This window comes from Macaca nemestrina, chromosome 15, assembly GCF_043159975.1.
Source record: "Macaca nemestrina isolate mMacNem1 chromosome 15, mMacNem.hap1, whole genome shotgun sequence".
NCBI lineage: Eukaryota > Metazoa > Chordata > Mammalia > Primates > Cercopithecidae > Macaca > Macaca nemestrina.
This window is the reverse complement of record NC_092139.1, coordinates 85,631,236-85,651,398: the sequence shown is the minus strand read 5'-3', so window position 1 is coordinate 85,651,398 and position 20,163 is coordinate 85,631,236. Positions and strand designations below refer to the sequence as shown.

Genomic DNA, 20,163 nt, shown 5'->3' with positions numbered 1-20,163 from the left:
GGGTGGCTCTCATGACCAATGACCCTGCCTCCTCTATCATAGCAGAGCTCTGATTTTCGAGGATGGTCCAGATGCAGTTCTGTGAGGGAGGTCTGCTGGGGTAGAAGGGATCCATGGCCATCCAAAAGGCCATGGGAGGAGACGAAAAGTGTGGGGCTGTGGCAGCCATTCTACCACCAGGAGGTGGGTGTGGGGTTGGCAGAGCCACTCACGGAGGTGGCAGCTCCATCACTGAGCCTCCAGACTAACAACCCCTGGGAATCCTATGTGGGAGCTCTTGTGACAGAAATTAAATCAGTAGGTTCTGTCACAGCGATGTCCACAGCACTTTCACTGATAGCAGAGCGGGGATGGCAGAGTCTTGCAGAGGGGCTGGCGGCGGGAGGAGCGCAGGAATACGCATTGCCCTGGGGAGGCGGCCAGCTTCTAACCGTCTCACGCCTAGTCACTACAGTTTACAGACTGGGAGAGTCAAGCCCAGAGGCTGAAGGCACCTGTGGAAGTCACACGGCCAGAAAGTGACAACTCGGTATGAGCCAGGCCGTCTGTTTCTCTGTGCTGAGTCCCATACTGTATTTTCGGAGGTCAAGAGGAGAGGGTCTTAAGCTGAAGTGACGGTCCCGCTGTCCGAAGCCGCTTCACTGAGGGTGAAACAATGCAGCCAAGTGCCGGTCACCTGCGCTGTGGCAGAAGGGACCGAGGACGGTGTGGCCAAAGTAGGACTGTCCTGGGCGGAGAGCGAGGAGGGGGAGCCCACAGCTCCTGGGGGCAGTGACAGTGCGAGGAAGGGCGGGGTGCAGTGTTGGATGTTTCTGCGGGGATTCTGGGTCCAGTGGGAAAGCTGGAGGACGGACGGCTGTGGAGCACCGAGGAGGGGCCTTGAAAGGAGCAGGGAGGTCTCCTTGACGCAAGTGAGGAGACGGAGAACTGGGGGCACCCAGCAGCCCAGGTTTCCTGCCGCGCTCCCACGTCCTCTAGGGCCATGAGACCCTGGCTCCGAGGCGGCGGGCGGGTTTGGAACCCAGCGCGGCGGGACCGTGGGGTTGCCGGTGGTGTTGGGCCCCATGGAGGCTGCGGTCCCGGAGTTTCGGGTGGGCGGCTAGGCTGGGCTTCTGCAGGCGTGCTGAGCCGCCACGGTAGGGCCCCAGAGGGGACGAGGAACAAGGCCCGGCGGAACGAGGCGTGGGGGGGCCACCAGAGGCTGGGCCGGGAGGCACCAACGTGCTCTGGGGGCCGCCAGGGTCGGGGCGCCCTCCGGGCGGCTGCCAGGCCCAGGGGTTGGCGGGGAGGCGGTCATCCGACCCTTCCCCGCAGGTCGCCCTGACCGCGCGAGCGGTGGGCCCCGGCGGGACAGGAGGACGCGGGCGGTGGGGGGGGGGAAGGCACAGGGCGCCCTCCCCGCAGCGCCGCCGGCCCCCGCGCGCCGAGGCAGAGCCGCCGCAGTCGAGGATTAGCGCGCTCGCGGCCGGCGCTGCGGGATTAACCCGCGTGGACTGGGCGCCCGGCCCGGGGATTACTGCGCGCTCCCCCCCTCGACGTATATATTTCAGCGGCGGCGACGGCGGCGGCGGCGGCGGCGGCCGGGCCGGGCAGGGCATGGCGGCAGCGGCGGGGGCCCCCGGGCGGCCCTGCCCCTTCTCCATCGAGCACATCCTCTCCAGCCTGCCCGAGCGGAGCCTCCCGGCCCGGGCCGCCTGCCCACCGCAGCCCGCCGGTGGCCAGAGCCCCACCGAACCAGAGGAGCCCGGGGCGCCAGAGGCTGCGCCCTGCGCCTGCTGTTGCTGCTGCAGCCCCCGCGCGGGGCCCTGCGGGTTCCCAGAGGCGACAGCCGGGCTGAGTGAGTAGGCGCGGGGCGGGGCGCGGGGCGGGGCGCGGGGCCCGGCTGGGGAGCCCGGGACGCAGCGCGGTGGGTGCCGAGCTTGGCCCCAGCCCCGCGCCTCACCGCGCCGTCGCTCCACAGACGCTCGTCTGGCGTGGCCGCTGAGGCTGGGACCCGCGGTGCCCTTGTCCCTGGGTGCGCCAGCTGGAGGTTCCCGGGCGCTCCCGGGCCCGGTCGTCCCGGGTTCGCAGCGGCGCACGCGGCGCCACCGCACCATCTTCAGCGAGGAGCAGTTGCAGGCGCTCGAGGCGCTCTTCGTGCAGAACCAGTATCCTGACGTGAGCACGCGCGAGCGCCTGGCCGGCCGCATCCGCCTTCGCGAGGAGCGCGTGGAGGTGGGTGCCCCGCCCAGCCTCTCCCCAGAGCGCGCGGGCCGCGGCTACACTGCACTGGGTCCTGGCGGGCGGGCGCCCTTTGCAAAAACGGCCTCGGCCCAAGCCCTACCCTGGCGCGCCGGAGGTCCCTGGAAGGTGCTGGGCGTCCAGGGGGACGAGGAGCGGGTGAGGGCGGGCAGGTGTCGCGGGAAAGGGACGGGAGGGCTACTTTTGTTTTACACTTTATCCTGATGACGAAAGAGGCGCGCCTTCACGTCCCGAATTTGGGATATTCAGAAGGGCCCTGAACCCAAGAAGGGGCGTCCTGTTCGCCGCCAGCTGGAGGCTGGGGCGGGTACGAAGGGGGTTCCCATCTCGTGTTCAGACCCACCGAGTCTGTCCGCAGCGAATAAGAGCAGGTGGCGCGCAGCCGCTGCCGGTTGCCGGCTCTGCAGCGCCGTCCGCCCACGCCCCTGTCGCGAAGCTCCCTTGTCGGTCCCTGTGGGAGCCTCGGGAGCCGGTGGGACGCGGGACCTGGGCTGGGGCTGAACATTCTCCCCATTCCCAGGTCTGGTTCAAGAACCGCCGGGCCAAATGGCGACACCAGAAGCGCGCGTCGGCTTCCGCGAGGCTCCTGCCCGGCGTCAAGAAGTCCTCCAAGGCGAGCTGCTGATGACTCTAGGAGCTGCCCCTGGGCTCGGCCACCCTTTTTGGGGTCTTTGGAGTTGGCCCTGGGAGAAGACAGATCTACCCGAAAAGGAACTGGGAGAGTATACCCGTCTGCTCCGCCCGTCTCCACAGCCCTTGCTTCCTGCAGCTTGTACCCTAAAGACAGCTGTACCCTAAACACTCCTCGCTGGGAAGGAAGGACCCCAGCCCAGGGCCCCTGGTGCATGGTGTTCCACGGTAGTGGGAGTGGGGAGTCCCTTGGGGGGTGGGCTGGGGCATAGAGCAGCTTCCTCACCCCCTCATCACCCCAAGAGACACTAACTCCACCCCAGGAGGGGAACCACTCCGTATCAACACTGGACCCAGAATCCTCCGCAGCGGAGCCTCTCTCCGCACCCTGGGACATGCTGGCCTCCCTCTTCTCAATGTGAACATTGACCCAACTTGACCTGGCCCGCCCTCCCGCAGCGGGAAGCGGGGTGGGGTTCGTGTCTGTACAGTCCTGGGGTTGCAGGCTTCCCAGGCCCTGGGCTGACTCTTGGTATCTGGACCTGTAGGATAAGAAGGTCGCAGGAGCGATTCCAGGAGCCCCTCCCCAGTCCCTTCACCTTCACCTTCACCTTCACCTTCGAGCCTCGCGCTGATACTGAGAAACAAGCAACTTCAGATACCGCAGAAGCCGCCCAGAGTCTAAAGTCCACCTTGGCTCCACCCTCACAACCAACAAGGAGCTGTCCCTTCTTCCTTCCTTCGCAGCGAGGGGAGTTTAGGGTACAGCTGTCTTTGAGAGGAGCACAGCTTTGCGAGGCCTCAGTCTCTGCACCAGGGTGCTCCCCAGCAGAGAAGACTGCTCCATGGATGGTGGCCTTGGGCCCCTGGGGTCCAGCCCTGGCCTCTGGGCTACTGTGAACCTGCCCATGGGTGGGGGTCCCCTGCTTCCTCCTGGGGTTTTCATGCTGTGGGGTCGGCCTCCCTCACAGCAATCTCTGCCATCCTAGGGTAGGGCAAAAGGAGATTGGATTGGGGAGACCCCACCCCTGCTGCCTAGGAAGATGCCTGCCCTCCCCTTCTTTGTCCTGGCCCATGGCAAAAGGCACCCTGCGAAGAAGCCTTCGATTCTCCAAGTAGGCCCTACAGTGGGTCCAAAGCATCTCACATCCCCTTCAGCTGGCTTGAGCACCTCGCTCTGTCACCTTACAGGCCGTGCAGGAAACGGGGCAGTTCTCCCTGCAGGAAACGAAATCCATCTCTAAAAGCAGGACTGCAGAAGCCAGGGCTGCAGCTCCTCGGACACCCCAAGGCTGGCCAGCTTGGATAACACCAATCAAGCATGGTGTCCCCAGTCAGAACTGCCCTGACACTGCTGGGTGTCCCTAGCATTCCCGCCTCCACCCCTAGCATGCACACTGCTGGTTGTCACAAAACCCTTCTCCCTGAACCCTGGTCTTGCCCTCGGGGACTGAACAGACGACCTGTGGACATGCCCGTGTCCCGGTCAGCTCCCTTGCAGGTGGGGACACTCCCATCTGGCGGGTTCCAGGCCCCTCGCACTCCTTGGTTGAATGGCCATCTGTCATTGTGTTGGGAGCCCTGATCAGAGCTTGTGGAGCGCCACCTTCCAGGGCTCAGTGGCTGTGTTGCTCTCCTGAATTTGCTCCTTGAGCTCTAGCTGCTCCTTGGCAGCCTGACCCCCCTCCAGCAGGCTGTTAACATAGGCATCCTTCAGGCTCACACCCAGGCGCTCACTTCTCATCTTCACCCTCTCCCCGGTTTATCTTTTACCCTCGGACTCCAGTTCCCGTCTTTCTGCCACATTTACATCTCAAGCTCAGGCCCTTCCCCTCTGCCAGGTATTTATCTCCAGCTGTCTGCTTGAAGCCCACAGACTCCTTAAGGTCACCTTGTCCACAGTGAGCTCTTCTGTGCAAACCAGGCACATGAGCCAAAGAGCCAGCAGTCACTGGACCCCTCCTTCTCCTGATCATCCACTATACCCAGGCTGACAGGAAGTCAATTTTACTGTTTATCAATAAATTCCAGAATCTCTTCAGCTCTAACTGTACCAGTCTGATGTAAGCCACCGTCACCTCTCACCTTGACCACTGCCAACTGTTTCCAGTCTTGTCCAACTGCACCCACACTGGCTCTGCTTTTTTGTTGGTTGGTTTGTTTGAGACAAGGTCTCGCTCCGTCACCCAAGCTGGAGTGCAGTGGTGCAATCACGGCTCACTACAGCCTCCAGCTCCTGGGCTCAAGTGATCCTCCCGCATCAGCCTTTTGAGTAGCTAGGACCACAGGTGGGCACCACCACACCTGGCTAACTTGAAAAATATTTTGTAGAGATGAGGTCTTGCCATGTTGACCAGGCGGGCCTCAAACTTCTGGCCTCAAATGATCCGCCAGCCTAGGTCTCCCAAAGTGCTAGGATTATAGGCATGAGCCACTGTTCCTGGCCTGTCCCTTCAATTCAGAATAAAGACAAACCACCTCACCATACCCCACGAGGCCCCGTGCAGCCTGGCCCTGCCTCTCTGGCATCATCTCACACCTCACTGCACTCTGCATTTCCAAAGGACTTCTTGGGAACTTGCCTTGCTCCCTCCCACCACTAGGCCTTTGCACATGCTCTTTCCACCTGACCACTGCCTGTTTGTTCATCTTTTGAATCTGCAATCACTTTCTGCCTGGGGAAACTTCTCTGACCTCCCAAACTAGGTCAAGATTCCCCGAGTACAAACTCTTTTCTTGCAAGGACACAGCTGCAATTTTACACCTGTTTGTGTGATGATCTAACAAGTGTCTCTGTCTCCCCCATTGCCCTGTCACTTGTACCAGGGCAGCAGCAGCACGCTGCACTTCAGTGAATGAAGGTATGCTTGTATGTTGCAAAAGCAAAATTGTATTAAATTGTTCCAGGGCAGAATTTATTTGTCTGACATAATTCACATCTTCCGTTTGGGGAGAAATTCCTTAAATTTTCTGGTCCACTTGAATGTTAATTTTTTTTTTTTTTTGGACAGAGTTTCACTGTCACCCAGGCTGGAGTGCAGTGGCACAATCTCTGCTCACTGCAGTTTCCGCTTCCTGGGTTCGAGTGATTCTCCTGCCTCAGCCTCCCAAGTAGCTGGGACTACAGGCACCTACCACCACGCCCAGCTAATGTGTGTGTGGCTGGAGTGCAGTGGCACAATCTCTGCTCACTGCAGTTTCTGCTTCCTGGGTTCGAGTGATTCTCCTGCCTCAGCCTCCCAAGTAGCTGGGACTACAGGCACCCACCACCACGCCCAGCTAATGTGTGTGTGTGTGTGTGTGTGTGTGTGTGTGTGTATACATATTTTTTTTTTAGTAGAGTTGGAGTTTCACCATGTTGGCCAGGCTGGTCTCAAACTCCTGACTTCAAGTGATCCACCTGCCTGTGCTTCCCAAAGTGCTGAGGTTACAGGCATGAGCCACTGTGCCTGGCCTTGAATGAGAATTATCCCTCTTCTGGGAAGCCCACTATGGCATTTGGGGGCCCAATAATCTCTTTTATTTTTATTTTTATTTTTTGACAGAGTTTCACTCTTGTTGCCCTGGCTGGAGTGCAGTGGCGTGAACTCAGCTTACTGCAACCTCCGCCTACTGGGTTCAAGTGATTCTCCAGCCTCAGCCTCCCGAGTAGCTGGGACTACAGGCACCCGCCTCCACCACCATGCCCAGCTAATTTTTTGTGTGTGTGCGTGTTATTTTTTTATTTTTTATTTTTTTTTGAGACGGCGTCTTGCTCTGTCCCCCGGGCTGGAGTGCAGTGGCACGATCTCGGCTCACTGCCATCTCTGCTCCCGGGTTCACGCCATTCTCCTGCCTCAGGATTCAAGTGCCTCCTGGGTTCAAGCAATTCTCCTGCCTCAGCCTTCCGAGTAGCTGGGACTAGGCGCCAGCCACCATGCCCGGCTTATTTTTTTTTTTGTATTTTTAGTAGAGACAGGGCTTCACCATGTTAGCCAGGATGGTCTCCATCTCCTGACCTCGTGATCCACCCGCCTCGGCCTCCCAAAGCGCTGGGATTACAGGCGGTGAGCCACTGCACCCGGCCTTTTGTGTGTTTTTAGTAGAGATCGGGTTTCATCTTGTTGGCCAGGCTGGTCTCGAACTCCTGACCTCAGGTGATCCGCCCCTCTTGGCCTCTCAAAGTGCTGGGATTCAGAATAATCTTTAGACATTTCTTAATTGATCCACTGTCTTGTTCTTTCTTTTATCTTTTGTTAGATAGCTATAAAAAAAGATTGTTTTGGCCGGGCGCGGTGGCTCACGCCTGTGATCCAGAGACCAGCCTGACCAACATGGAGAAAACCTGTCTCTACTAAAAATGCAAAATTAACTGGGCGTGGTGGCCCATGCCTGTAATCCCAGCTTCTCGGGAGGCTGAGGCAGGAGAATCCCTTGAACCCGGGAAATCCGGTGAGCCGAGATCGCACCATTGCACTCCAGCCTGGGCAACAAGAGCGAAACTCCATCTCAAAAAAAAAAAAAAAAAAAAAAAATTGTTTTAAGGCCCTTTTTTTGCATAAAGCTTGAAACTCCTATATAAGCACATTTCCTCGTGTGTATTTTTGTTGAATAATCTCGAAGCATACATAGTTCTTACTTGTGGGAAATTAGAATTCTAAGGCCTTTGGGCACCGTAAAGCTAGAATTTTTCGCGTGAAGAACACGCCCCATTGCACCCGCCCCCCGCCACCTCCACAGCACCACCTCGTGTTCACAGCATTGACAAGCATGAATAGCGCGGGGCAGGACAAAGACTACAACTCCCATAATGTCTAGCACTTATAGTGACGTCAGTACGGAGCGCGGGCTGGCTTTCTAGAGCCACAGCTTTTCCATTGGCCAACTATTGGAGGCGCCTGCGCAAATGATGCAATCCCGCCCCCTCCACCCTGTGACGCGCCTGGGGTGCCCGAAGTTTTTCCTGGGATAGCGATGGAGACTCCGGGCGCATCAGCTTCGTCCTTGTTGCTCCCCGCCGCGTCCAGGCCCCCGAGGAAGCGCGAGGCGGGAGAGGCTGGGGCTGCGACGAGCAAGCAGCGGGTCCTGGACGAGGAAGAGTATATTGAGGTGCGACCTCGGTGCGGACGCCGGCGACTTCTGGGCCCCTCCCCTGCTTCACGCTCCCCTCGGGTTCCCTTTCTCGGGTCTTGACGCTCCGTCTCCTCTTGGAAGTGGAGGAGCCGGAGTCTCTGCCCTTGGGGTGTGGACGGTCCCACGAGTCAAGTAAACAGGGCAGAGGAAGACGTCTGTGGTGGAAGAGGCTGTAGCAGTGTTGTCAGGGAAAAGAGGGAGCGGTTCTCTTTCTGTGGGACGGGGGTCAGGGAAATAAGATTTTCTGTTAAAGTGTAAGAGTTTGACACACTGGAAGGATGGTGGCAAAGAGGGCTTTCTAAAGAGCGGTGGCATCAAGTATGAATGCTGGGGTTCCAGGAAAAAGCCTGCAGTTGTAACAGCATCTCGAGTGAGTGGACCTCCGTCGCCCCACCACAAGCTCACAGAAGGAGCTGAAACGGGGATTGGCGGAAGTCAGTTTGGTTTTAGACCTGTGTAATTCGGGACACCTTTTGGGATATGTAGATGAGTGGCTTTAACGGACGGTTGGGTGCCCAAATTCGCAGCTCGGGAGCAAGGTCTGGCTGGAGGTGCAGACTTGGGAATCTCAGCCGGTGCTAGTGACTGGCTGAAGTTACTCAGGAAAAAGGTTTGTTTTTATTTTATTTTTTGAGGCGGAGTCTCGCTCCTGCCTCAGCCTGCCGAGTAGCTGGGACTACAGGTGCCCGCCACCACGCCTGGCTAATTTTTGTATTTTTAGTAGCGGCAGGGTTTCACCATGTTGGCCAGGCTGATCTCGAACTGCTGACCTCAGATGATCCTCCCGCCTTAGCCTCTCAAAGTGCTTGGATTACAGGCGTGAGCCACCATGCCCCGCCAGGAAAAAGGTTTAGATTGGAAATAGAAAGTCATGTGTGGAATGAAAGTGATAATACCCACGTTGGTCTGGCTGGTGGGCAGCCAGCAATGGAGAATGAGAATGACCAGTTAGCAAGGGCGAGAGAGAAGAGTTTCACGGACATCAGAAGAGTGTTTAGTGATGTTAGAGGTTGCAGCATGGCAACCATATGGGATGTTCAACCTGGCTAGAAAGTGCCCTCAAGCTCCCTCAAGCCAGGCCCAATCACTGGGGAAGCAGAATTTGAAGGAGTGGACTCTAAGGCAGGAACGCCCAGACGGCAACTCAAACTTTCTTTTTTTTTTTGAGACAGTCTTGCTCTGTCACCCAGGCTGGAGTGCAGAGGCATGATCTCGACTCACTGCAACCTCCACCTCTCGGGTTTAAGTGATTCTCCTGCCTCAGCCTCCCAAGTAGCTGGGACTACAGGTGGCTGCCACCATGCCTGGCTAATTTTTTGTATTTTTAGTTGAGATGGGGTTTCATCATGTTGGCCAGGCTGGTCTGGAACTCCTGACCTCGTGATCCACCTGCCTTGGCCTCCTGAAGTGTTGGAATTACAGGCATGAGCCACTGTGCCCAGCCTCTGACCTTCATTCTGATCTCTCCTTGCAGGGCCTCCAGACAGTCATCCAAAGGGATTTCTTTCCTGATGTGGAGAAGCTCCAGGCACAGAAGGAGTACCTGGAAGCCGAGGAGAATGGAGACTTGGAACGGATGCGCCAGATTGCCATCAAATTTGGCTCTGCCTTGGGCAAGATGTCCCGGGAGCCCCCGCCACCCTGTATGAGGACCCTGTGGGTAGTGGAGAGGGGAAAGCCTGCTGAACTGTTGCTTCAGGCTACTCTAATTCTCATCCCCCTCTCTTCCCTTAGACGTGACTCCAGCCACGTTTGAAACCCCTGAGGTGCACGCGGGCACTGGAGTGGTGGGCAATAAGCCCAGGCCCCGCGGCCGAGGCCCGGAGGATGGTGAGTGAGGATGCCCTCTTTCAGTCACCTGGTCAGGATTGCCTGGGAATCTTAGCCTGTGAGGCCCTGAGGGGGTGCTCCAGAGGGCTGCAGGTCACATCTTGTTCCTGAGGGGTCTTGCCTAAATAGCAGCCTGTGAAGTCAAAGGACGTTGGTCTAACTGTTAAACATTTGGGTCCAGCTCCCACACGTGACTCGCCTCTGTGAAATGGGACTCTCACTAGCTCTCACTGGCTTTTCGGCTGTGTTCCAGCCCTGCCCTGTGGGCTTCATGGATGTTGGAAGGCCCCTTTTGTCACTATCCTGAAGACGCCTCAGGGCCTCTCCATTTGTTTCCTTCATATTGGTTGCTTCCCAGATAACTGCATGGCTCGCTGCTTTTCTTCCTATAGATCTCTGTATAGATGTTACCTGTTCAGAGAAACCTTTCTTGACCTGCCACTGTAAAGTCACAACACCACTGGTGCTCTGTGGCTTCCAGCCTGGCTTTGGTTTTTCATCACAAGACATTTTATTTTATTTTATTTTATTTTATTTTATTTTATTTTATTTTATTTTACTTCATTTTTTATTTTTTGACACAGAGTCTCACTCTGTCACCCAGGCTGGAGTGCAATGGTGTGATCCCAGCTCACCGCAACCTCCACCTCCTGGATTCAAGCAATTCTCCCTGCCTTAGCGTCCCAAATAGCCGGGATTACAGGCTCCTGCCACCACACCTGGCTAATTTTTGTATTTTCTAGTAGAGACGGGATTTTGCCATATTGGCCCTGCTGGTTTTGAACACCTGCCCTCAGGTGATCTGCCTGCCTTGGCCCCCCCCGAGTGCTGGGATTACAGGTTTATACCTTAATATACAAGGCTTACGCCGCCGCGTCTGGCCGAGACATAACATTTTAAAGGGATTACTATTTATGGTCTCTTTCCCTAATTGGCATCGCTTGCATAAGAGCAGAAGCGTTATTTTGCTTTCATCTGTATGCTGTGTTGGGAACAGCACACGTGGTATTGTGGGCCTTGCACAGGTACACGTGGAACAGATGAAAGTTGTCATCTTCAGCATGTTTGCTGGGACACACAGGTCTATATGGTAACATCGTGATTTGATGGGGGAGTCCGTTTAGGAAAGGGCACTCCGAGTCCTGTTGAATGTAAGTGTTCTGCACGCCATGGGACTTCCGCATGGTCAGGCCCTCTTTTAATCAGTAGTAGAACGTCAGTGCACGTATGGACGAATGAGATGCTCTTTCCTATCAGTTTCTAGACTCCAGTGTGCTGGAACAGCACAGATGTGTTGTATGTTTGCACAAACATGATATTTTTTGCTTTACAATTCACAGTCCTTGTTGTCCTTGAAACTTGATTATCTGTTGAAATGTAGCTTGTGCATCACAGGACAATTTGTAGATTTTTTTCTTCCTTTTTTTCCCTATAGAGATGAGGTTTCATTATGTTGCCCAGGCTGGTCTTGAACTCCTGAGCTCAAGTGATCCTCCCACCTCAGCCTCCCAAAGTGCTAGGATTACAAGTGTGAGCCATCATACGTAGCCAATTTGCAGATTTTCAATACCTATACACCTACATGCCAGTAAATACAGGAATCCTTTTCAGAACCTAAGTGGTAGGAGTCATCATCGCATTTACAGGTGAGGAAGCTGAGGCTTAGAAAGGGAGTCACTTCTGCAGGTCTCAGCGATGGTCAGGGTTTCACTTCTTATCTCTCTGAGATGAATGGGGTTTCACTTCTTATCTCTCTGACCCCTGTCCTCATCCCTTGGGTCTTGAACTTGTAGCCACTGTGCCTTGTGCATAGCCTCGCGTGTAGCAGGTGGTCAGGACTGTCACTAGACTTGAAGGCAAAGCTCTCCAGGTGGCCCCACTGAAGTTTGCACCACCACACGCAGCACCAGGGCACCACCTCAGTGGGGCTACCACTTTCCATGGTGGCAGGCTTGGTGTCGAGGTGTTTGGGGTTGTGGCTTAGCACCTGTGAGGCCCCATCCAGAGGACCGGGTCATATGGGGTCCCTGGAATTGGGACTGGCTCTCAGGTCAGGATGATTAGGCGATGACCGCCCACCTGTAGTACAGGTACTGGGAAGGGAAGAGTGGTTAAATTAGTAAGGAAATCCTAGGAAGTGAGGGAGAGCCCCCGAGGATTTGGAGGTACATCCCACAGGGCTGGCACCACTTTGGTGGGGGAGGAGCCTGCCTGTGATCACGAGCTCTTACTCTAACACCTGTGTTGCTCCCTCCAGTCTGAATCAGACTATGTAATTCCCTTGGCATCCAGCACATGGGCGGAGCTAGCCCTGCATCTGTAGAGCACCACCTGAAGGCTCTCTGGGCAGTCAGAGTGGGTGGATTCTGCCCCCATGGGGAGTCCTTGGCAGTGTAGGCTCTCATGGGCAGAAGCCAGGACCAGGGGAGAGGATTCCAGCACTGCATGTTGGGGGCTGTGATTCCTGGGCCTGGGTGTCGTCCTCTTTCCTGACTGCAAAGGGTGCTGTGTTCCTCCTCCCGCAACCCCTAAGCAGGAGAGGCTGGAGAGGAGGAGGAGAAGGAGCCACTGCCCAGCCTAGATGTCTTCCTGAGCCGCTACACGAGTGAGGACAATGCCTCCTTCCAGGAGATCATGGAGGTGGCCAAGGAGAGGAGCCGGGCACGCCACGCTTGGCTCTACCAGGCTGAGGAGGAGTTTGAGAAGGTGTCTTTGGGGTCTTGGGTGTCACATAGGCGTAGGCACTCTCTGTGGTGGTTGGGGGAGCCCCAGGGCCGTGGGTACAATGCCCAGGGGCATCTCTGACCATCAGTTTTCCCCATGTGATTGCAGAGGCAGAAAGATAATCTTGAACTCCCGTCAGCAGAGCACCAGGCCATCGAGAGCAGCCAGGCCGGTGTGGAGACCTGGAAGTACAAGGCCAAGAATTCCCTCATGTACTATCCAGAGGGTAAGCAGCGGGCCTGGCAGCCAGATGGGGAGGTGTTGGGTAGAGCTGCGTGTGTCTGGCTCTGTGTTTGGAGCAGGCTTCCAGGTGTGTATGTCCGTGCCCCCTTGCAGTTTGGGCCTCCGAGGGGTACTGGTCTGTCTCAGAGTGGACAGGTCTGTGTGAGGTCAGCAGTGAGTGAGGCCCTCTCCAGCAGCACCAGGGCCTGCGTTCTGCTCAGTGCTTCTGTTCATCTGGGAGTGACTTGGCCGAGAAGCGAGCTCCTCGTGCTCCTTAGGCTGCTGCCTTTCTGACACCTGCTGCTACCTTTGCTTCATCTGCCAGGTGTCCCTGATGAGGAGCAGCTGTTTAAGAAGCCCCGGCAGGTGGTGCATAAGAACACGCGCTTCCTTAGGGATCCCTTCAGCCAAGCCCTGAGCAGGTGCCAGCTCCAGCAGGCAGCCGCCCTCAATGCCCAGGTGAGTGGCGGGTCAGCAGGGTCACATGCGCCAGGCGGGGCAGGGCTGCCTGGGGGTAGGCACGATCTCTCCCATGTCCTTGAGCTTGGCGGAGCTCAGTGAGTGGAACCATCTGCGGCCCTGTGTGGCAGGGTCCTGAGTCTTTCCTCAGCCCCAGTGGGCTTCCATTGAACACTGCCTTGGTCACACACGTTCTGTAGGTCCAGATCTGTGCCAGCTCCCTTGATGGCAGGGGCATGAGAGAAAAGGGGCTGCTGGGAGCGAGTCCAGGCTGGCCGCTGCATGCGCACACGCCAGGCAGGGAAGCCAGCGAGTAGCAGAGGGAGCCCAGGCCCCGGGGGTGGCTGGGGTAAGACAGGGCCTGGGTTGGCAGAGAGCAGAGGCTGTCTGAGTCTGGGGGCAAGATGAGTGGACACTCTCTGACAGTGACTGTGGCAGTCACACGGTTGAAGTGGGGAAGGCAGGAAGAGACTAGAGTGTAAGTCCTGTCAGTCGTCAGCATTGCCCCCTGCAGGGGCCTGGCATCAGCATCCTCTGGAGTCGCTGGGATAGGCGCAGCTGGAGCTGAGCCCTGGCACCTCCCTGGATGGGAGGAGGGGCTTCCCTCGCTCAGGTGCCCACTTTGACAGGCCCTCAAAGTCTTTGGGGTGGTTGGGGCAGGGGCCCTCCCTCTCTTTCTCCAAGAAGGCCGCCAACCTCAGAGCCCCAGCCTTGCCTTGAGGAGAGGAAGTGTTTCCAGCATGTTCCTATGTGTTTGCCCACTAGCCCGCTGTCGAGCGTGGGCTGCAGTCCCCCTGATGCCAGCCTCTCTGCTTGTTCCAGCACAAACAGGGCAAGGTGGGCCCTGATGGCAAGGAGCTGATCCCCCAGGAGTCCCCTCGAGTGGGTGGATTTGGATTTGTTGCCACTCCTTCTCCTGCCCCTGGTGAGAAAAGTGCCCACTGGCAAGTGGCCTACTGCTGGGACTCCCTGGGAGAGGTGGGCTTCTCAGTCGGCCCTGGCCACTCTCGGCCTCCACCTGGCCTGCCCCACACGTTGTGTAACTCAGGGACCTGGTCTCCTGTCTGTACAAGGCCTTAGAGGCCAGGTGTCCAGGCTGCTTGGGGCCGTGGGCGGGCTGGACTCTCAGGCAGACCTGACCCGAGACGTCCTGGGGTGATGTGTTCTGTCCTGGTCCTTGCTGTGATGTCAGCAGGTGGGGGTGTGTGCACAGTGCTTATGAGTCTAAGTCTACCTAGCACTGCAGGGAGGGAGGCTCGGCACCTCAGGGGGCAGGTGACACTCAGGTGGTCCCGTGGCATGCATGGGTGCCCCTCCTGCACTCTGGCCTCTGTGCTTTTGGGTGCTGGTGCTGTGTCACAGGCCAGGGCATGTGAAGGCACCACAGGTTTGTCCGGGGTTCTAGGAGGTTTGGGAGCCCTGGAAGGCCTGAGTGTCTCCTCCCGCATGGCTGGGGGAGACCTCCCAGAGGCTCGTAGGCTAAGCACATGGCTGTAGGGCCTTGAGCCTGCCTCGGGCCTGCTAGGAGCTTGGCATTTCCCTTTCGGAGGATGGAGGTGCCAGGGTTCCAGAGTCCTGGGGAAGGAGAAAGGGCTAGCTGCCTGTATTCATGTTAGCTGGGATGCACATTGGGTGAACAGGCTGTGACTGGAGGGGAGGGTGGTGGGGAGTCCTCTGGCCTGAGACGGTTTTGGGCTCTTTATTTGCAGGTGTGAACGAGTCCCCAGTGATGACCTGGGGGGAGGTTGAGAACACACCGTTGAGAGTTGAAGGGTCGGAAACCCCCTACGTGGACAGGACACCGGGCCCAGCTTTCAAGGTGGGTCGTGGTGATGGGGGAACCGTGTGTGACCGGGGTGGACACCTCTAGAGCCCTGAGTGCCTGTGGCTCAGGACTGAGCACTGGAATCGGCCCCCAGCTGCTGACAGGCAGAGTGCTGGCTTTTCTGAATGCCAGGGCACCGAAGGCAGGTGTGGGTGGGTGGACCTGTCACAGAGGGATTTGGGGGTGTGAGGGCTGAGACACCAAGGCAGGGAGTGGCTTGGGCCCTGTGGATCCTGGAGGCCGGGTGCTATTCACGAGTGAGGGAGGATAGTCACAGACACGTCAGGAGCTCTGCAGGCCTGAGGACCACGGGACGCGGCTGTGTGCTTGCAGAGGAAGGCCCCTGGTTACAGAACATGACTGGGGCACGCTGGATGACACGGCTCAAGCCTGGTGTTGTAGGAGTGGTCGGGGTGGAGTGTGTGAGAGCCGGCACAAACCAGGGGAGGCTCTTCGTGGGCTGGGTCAGGTGCAACAGGCCTCCCCGTACTACTGCGGGGCTTTCCCCAGAGTACTTAGTAGAGGTAACCCATGTCCAGACAAAACATGGGGAGAGGTTTTGGTTACTTTGGTTCTGAATTGTCTGGGATGCAAGGATAACTAAGGCAGGCATGCGAGAGGGATAATGAAGAGGATGCTATGCTGTTAAATGTGAGAGCATAAGGCAAGGGCTGAGGTGCTTCCAAGGTGCACCTGCCACTGCTTCCCGAGTCTCCAGGCCAACGGAAATTGTGAAATCATGAGTCAGAATTTAGGGCTCGATAAAGATGGCAACTCAAATTGCACTGAATAGCAGAGTATTTAGAAATGAAGGAAGCTGGGTCCTTAGGATGTGTAGCAGCATACATTCTGGAAAGGTGAAAAGGTTACATGTAAAAACAATAACCATAAAACAACTAGAAGAAAATAGAGGCGAGTATTTAGTTTGATTTTTTTTTTTTTTTTTTTTTTTTTTTTTTTTGAGACGGAGTCTCGCTCTGCTGCCCAGGCTGGAGTGCAGTGGCCGGATCTCAGCTCACTGCAAGCTCCGCCTCCCGGGTTCACGCCATTCTCCTGCCTCAGCCTCCCGAGCAGCTGGGACTACAGGCGCCCGCCACCTCGCCCGGCTAGTTTTTTTGTATTTTTAAAGTAGAGACGGGGTTTCACCGTGTCAGCCAGGATGGTCTCGATCTCCTGACCTCGTGATCCGCCCGTCTTAGCCTCCCAAAGTGCTGGGATTACAGGCTTGAGCCACCGCGCCCGGCCTAGTTTGATTATTATTATTTTTTTTTTTTGAGATGGAGTCTCGCTCTGTTGCCCAGGCTGGAGTGTGGTGGCGCGATCTCGGCTCACTGCAACGTCCACCTCCTGGGTTCAAGTGATTCTCCTGCCTCAGCCTCCCGAGTAACTGGGACTACAGGCATGCGTCATCATGCCCGGCTTATTTTTGTATTTTTAGTAGAGATGGGGTTTCACTATGTTGGCCAGACTGGTCTCGAACTCTTGACCTTGTGATCCACCCACCTCAGCCTCCCAAAGTGCTGGGATTACAGGTGTGAGCCACCGTGCCTCGCCTTTATTTATTTATTTATTTTAAACAGATAGGGTTTCACTGTGTTGTCCAGGCTGGAGAACAGTGGTGCAATCATAGCTCCTTGTAACATTGAGCTCCTGGGCTCAAGTGACCCTCCAGCCTCAGTCTCCTGAGTAGCTGGGACTAACAGCACACACCACCACACCCAGCTAATTTTGTGTATGTGTGTGTGTGTAGAAAAGAGGTCTCGTCATGTTGCTCAGACTGGTCTCCAACACCTGAGCTCAAGTGATCCTCCTGCCTTGGCCTCCCAAAGTGCTGGGGTTCCAGGTATGAGCCACCACTCCCAGCCTGTAGTCTAATCTTAAGTTAGGGAGGACTCTAAACAAAAGCAAAGGAAGAAATCACAAATGAAAATAACAAATACAGCAGAAAATGTCATAAGTGAAACAAGGGCAAATAACTGAAAACACATATGCACGGTGTAGCGCAGTTGACTTGACACAGGGTCTTGGCGAGGGTCTTCTGAGTGACAGCAGCAGAAAAGGAAAATGAGCCCCTTGAGAGTAAAATAGGCCACAGACACGTGGGGAAGCGCCCAAAATACAGAGTGCCGATAAGACAGAGATGTTCACGCCGATAATCAGGGAAACGTTAAAACAGACCTCTTGTTCCTGAGAGGTTGTCAGAGGTCATGGCTTTGGGAGGAACAGGAAGACAGGTGAGGAGTGCTGGGCCCTGGGCAGGTCAGGCGGGGTTGGGGGCTTTCCAGGGGCTTTTAGTGGGAGGTGATGGTGGGTTGTGGGGGTTTTGTAGGCAACAAAGAGAGGCTGGCAGCCACCACAGTGGCTTTCTGTGTGAGGGGCTGCCTGGCATGTGGCAGGCCTGGCACAGCTACCCACACGCCTGCTACCTTGTAGATCCTGGAGCCGGGCCGCAGGGAGCGGCTGGGGCTGAAGATGGCCAACGAGGCTGCCGCCAAGAACCGGGCCAAGAAGCAGGAAGCCTTGCGGAGAGTGACGGAGAATCTGGCCAGGTGAGGGGCCGCCTGGCTGGTGGGGAAGTGTGAGGGTAGCTCTGGCCTGCTCCTGCTTGGCCCCTGCCCTGAAGGTGTGGAGGCATGGCCCATGCGGCAGAGTCCAGGGCAGGTCTGTGGGGTTCTGCAGTGGGTACTGTGGCAGCTCCTCTATCCAGAGCACGGCCACACATGGACAGGATGAGAGGCCCCCTCCATCTTCTCTTTCCTCCACGTCCTCTTTGGCCCGTCCCTAAGAGGCATCTTTAGGCATGTGGTCCTGCTGGGAGCTTTCATCAGCCCTGTGGAGACGGCCATCGTTCCCCTTGGAGAGGGGTGGGGACTCCAACTCTCAGAGGCCTGGGGGTCCACCCCAGCCCCCACAGCCAAGGGCAGTGCTACTGTTTGACCTCAGGTTCTTTTTTTTTTTTTGAGACGGAGTCTCGCTCTGTCACCCAGGCTGGAGTGCAGTGGCGGGATCTCGGCTCACTGCAAGCTCCGCCTCCCGGGTTTACGCCATTCTCCTGCCTCAGCCTCCCGAGTAGCTGGGACTACAGGCGCCCGCCACCTCGCCCGGCTAGTTTTTTTTTTGTATTTTTTTAGTAGAGACGGGGTTTCACCGCTTTAGCCAGGATGGTCTCGATCTCCTGACCTCGTGATCCGCCCGTCTCGGCCTCCCAAAGTGCTGGGATTACAGGCTTGAGCCACCGCGCCCGGCCTTGACCTCAGGTTTGACCTGAGTGCTGCTGTTTGACCTCAGGGATCCCCCGCGTTTGCCGCCATGCCGGCAGTGCCGTCCTCCTCAGCTCAGAGTGACTGTGTCTCTGTCCAGGCTCTTCCTGGGAGCCGAGGGAGGCCCTGCTGGCGGCAGCTCTCAGCCCACCTAACCCTGCCTCTCTCGTCCATCCCTTCACCCCAGCCTCACTCCCAAAGGCCTGAACCCAGCCATGTCCCCAGCCCTACAGCGCCTCGTGAGCAGGACGGCCAGCAAGTACACAGACCGAGCCCTGCGGGCCAGCTACACACCATCCCCAGCACGCTCCACCCACCTCAAGACCCCGGCCAGTGGGCTACAGACCCCCACAAGCACACCAGCGCCTGGCTCTGCCACACGCACCCCTCTCACGCAGGACCCGGCCTCCATCACGGACAACCTGCTGCAGCTCCCTGCCCGGCGCAAAGCCTCGGACTTCTTTTAGAGCTAGGCCTGGGCTGGGCCCATAGACGCTTCATGGAGCCTGCAGGGCAGCTGTACACCCAGCAGAGGACTCCAGCCTTCTCGGGGCCCAGGCCTGGGCCAAAGCTCTTCACTACGCCAGGAGCCACTGGAGAAAGGGGCTGTGCTGGGGCCAGGCTGGCACAGGACGCACAGGCCCACGCCACATCCCAGGGCCTTGCCAAGCTGTTTGCTGTTTAATTGGCCCCTTGAAGTGTCATTAAAGAACACCTGGTACAGTCTGGGGGTTGCCTCTCCATCCTGCTCCCCACACAAGCCCTAGCCTTGCCCTGGGGCCTACATCGTGTCTCAGGACCGCAGGGCTTGAAGCGAGGGGCCCCCCAGGTGAGGAAGCTGCAGGTGGGGTGGCTGTGGGGGCACCGGATGACTCTGGCATCGCTTTCTGCAGCACCCGGAACCTGTGTTCTGAGCTGAGCTCACATCCTCCTGTGCTTTCTGCTCCTCTGGGGGGATGTGAAGGAGAAATGGAGCCCTTGGAAGTTGTACTCTCAGGTTCACCTGCAGTTCTGGGCCCAGGTCTGCAGCCTCCACTCTGGGCTTGCCTGCTGTGAGGTGCACTGGTTATAGGACTGTGTAGGGGCTGCATATCAGGTGATCTCAGCCGTCACCTTCTCCCAGCCCTGGCTTCCAGCTCATGGGGTGGGACTGTCCCGCTCACCTCTCTGCCGTAGGCACTGCCCATCTTATGCTGCTGGCCCTGGCCTCACCTTGTCTCTCCCACCAACAGGAGCTCCCAGATAACAGTAATGTGGGCCCCAGGCTCCATGCAGACCTGGCAGGTCCTCTGTGCACTGCGGGCACACTTGCCCATTGGCCAAGGATATGGGTGTCTGACCCTTAGGAGTCTGGTGGCCTGACGGTCCTGTGCCTGCTTTCTGCAGAGGTAGAGGGGCCCAGGTGGGCCCAAGACCAAGATCTGGCCCCCAGACCTCAAGTGGAGGGCACAGATTGTGCATTCAGGGTGGGGGTCTCACTGCTCAGGGACACACCTGGCCTCTGCTCACACTGGGATCCTTCTTGCTTTGAGTGTACATGTACCCAGCCTGTGCTAGGCGATCTTCTCTGGTCCTCTCATGCCTTTCCTAAGTGCTGAAGTTCTCTGGAGGCTGGTGCAGGGCCTGATCTCTGCCACCTACCTGGGGCCACTGCTAACCTGTGTTCCTCGATAGTGAGTTCCTGCAAGTTCCTGGGGTGGCTGAGCTCCAGATGTGCCCTGGGACCTGCAGGTGGATGTAGGGTTGCTGGACAGGTAGGATGGGACTCTTAATGGGTGGGGGATGTGGGGCCTTTGGTGCTTTATCCCATAGGAAAGGGTGCATGTTGTCCTAAGGGAGTCCCCAGGAAGTGGGGAGGGA

General features: G+C 57.2%; 2 protein-coding genes across 3 annotated transcripts; both read left to right on the top strand.

Moving 5' to 3' along the window:
• The first annotated feature begins 1,596 nt into the window (after nt 1-1,596).
• On the top strand, nt 1,597-4,912 carry LOC105480736 (goosecoid homeobox 2). Its single transcript, XM_011739886.3, has 3 exons — nt 1,597-1,837; nt 1,961-2,214; nt 2,762-4,912. Exons 1-3 carry the CDS (start codon nt 1,597-1,599, stop codon nt 2,864-2,866), a joined length of 600 nt encoding a protein of 199 aa, XP_011738188.2. The 3' UTR covers nt 2,867-4,912.
• Nucleotides 4,913-7,779: 2,867 nt separating this feature from the next.
• On the top strand, nt 7,780-19,029 carry ESS2 (ess-2 splicing factor homolog). 2 transcript variants are annotated; one of them, XM_071080007.1, is made up of 10 exons: nt 7,780-7,959; nt 9,458-9,626; nt 9,718-9,813; nt 12,350-12,519; nt 12,646-12,763; nt 13,085-13,218; nt 14,041-14,143; nt 14,928-15,037; nt 17,477-17,592; nt 18,529-19,029. In XM_071080007.1, the coding sequence occupies exons 1-10, from the start codon at nt 7,825-7,827 to the stop codon at nt 18,986-18,988; spliced, it is 1,611 nt and encodes a 536-aa protein (XP_070936108.1). In that variant the 5' UTR covers nt 7,780-7,824; the 3' UTR covers nt 18,989-19,029. The 2 variants fall into 2 exon arrangements, with proteins under 2 accessions (XP_070936108.1, XP_011738190.1); XM_011739888.2 differs by having other exon boundaries at nt 7,783-7,959; nt 18,491-19,029.
• Nucleotides 19,030-20,163: the final 1,134 nt, after the last annotated feature.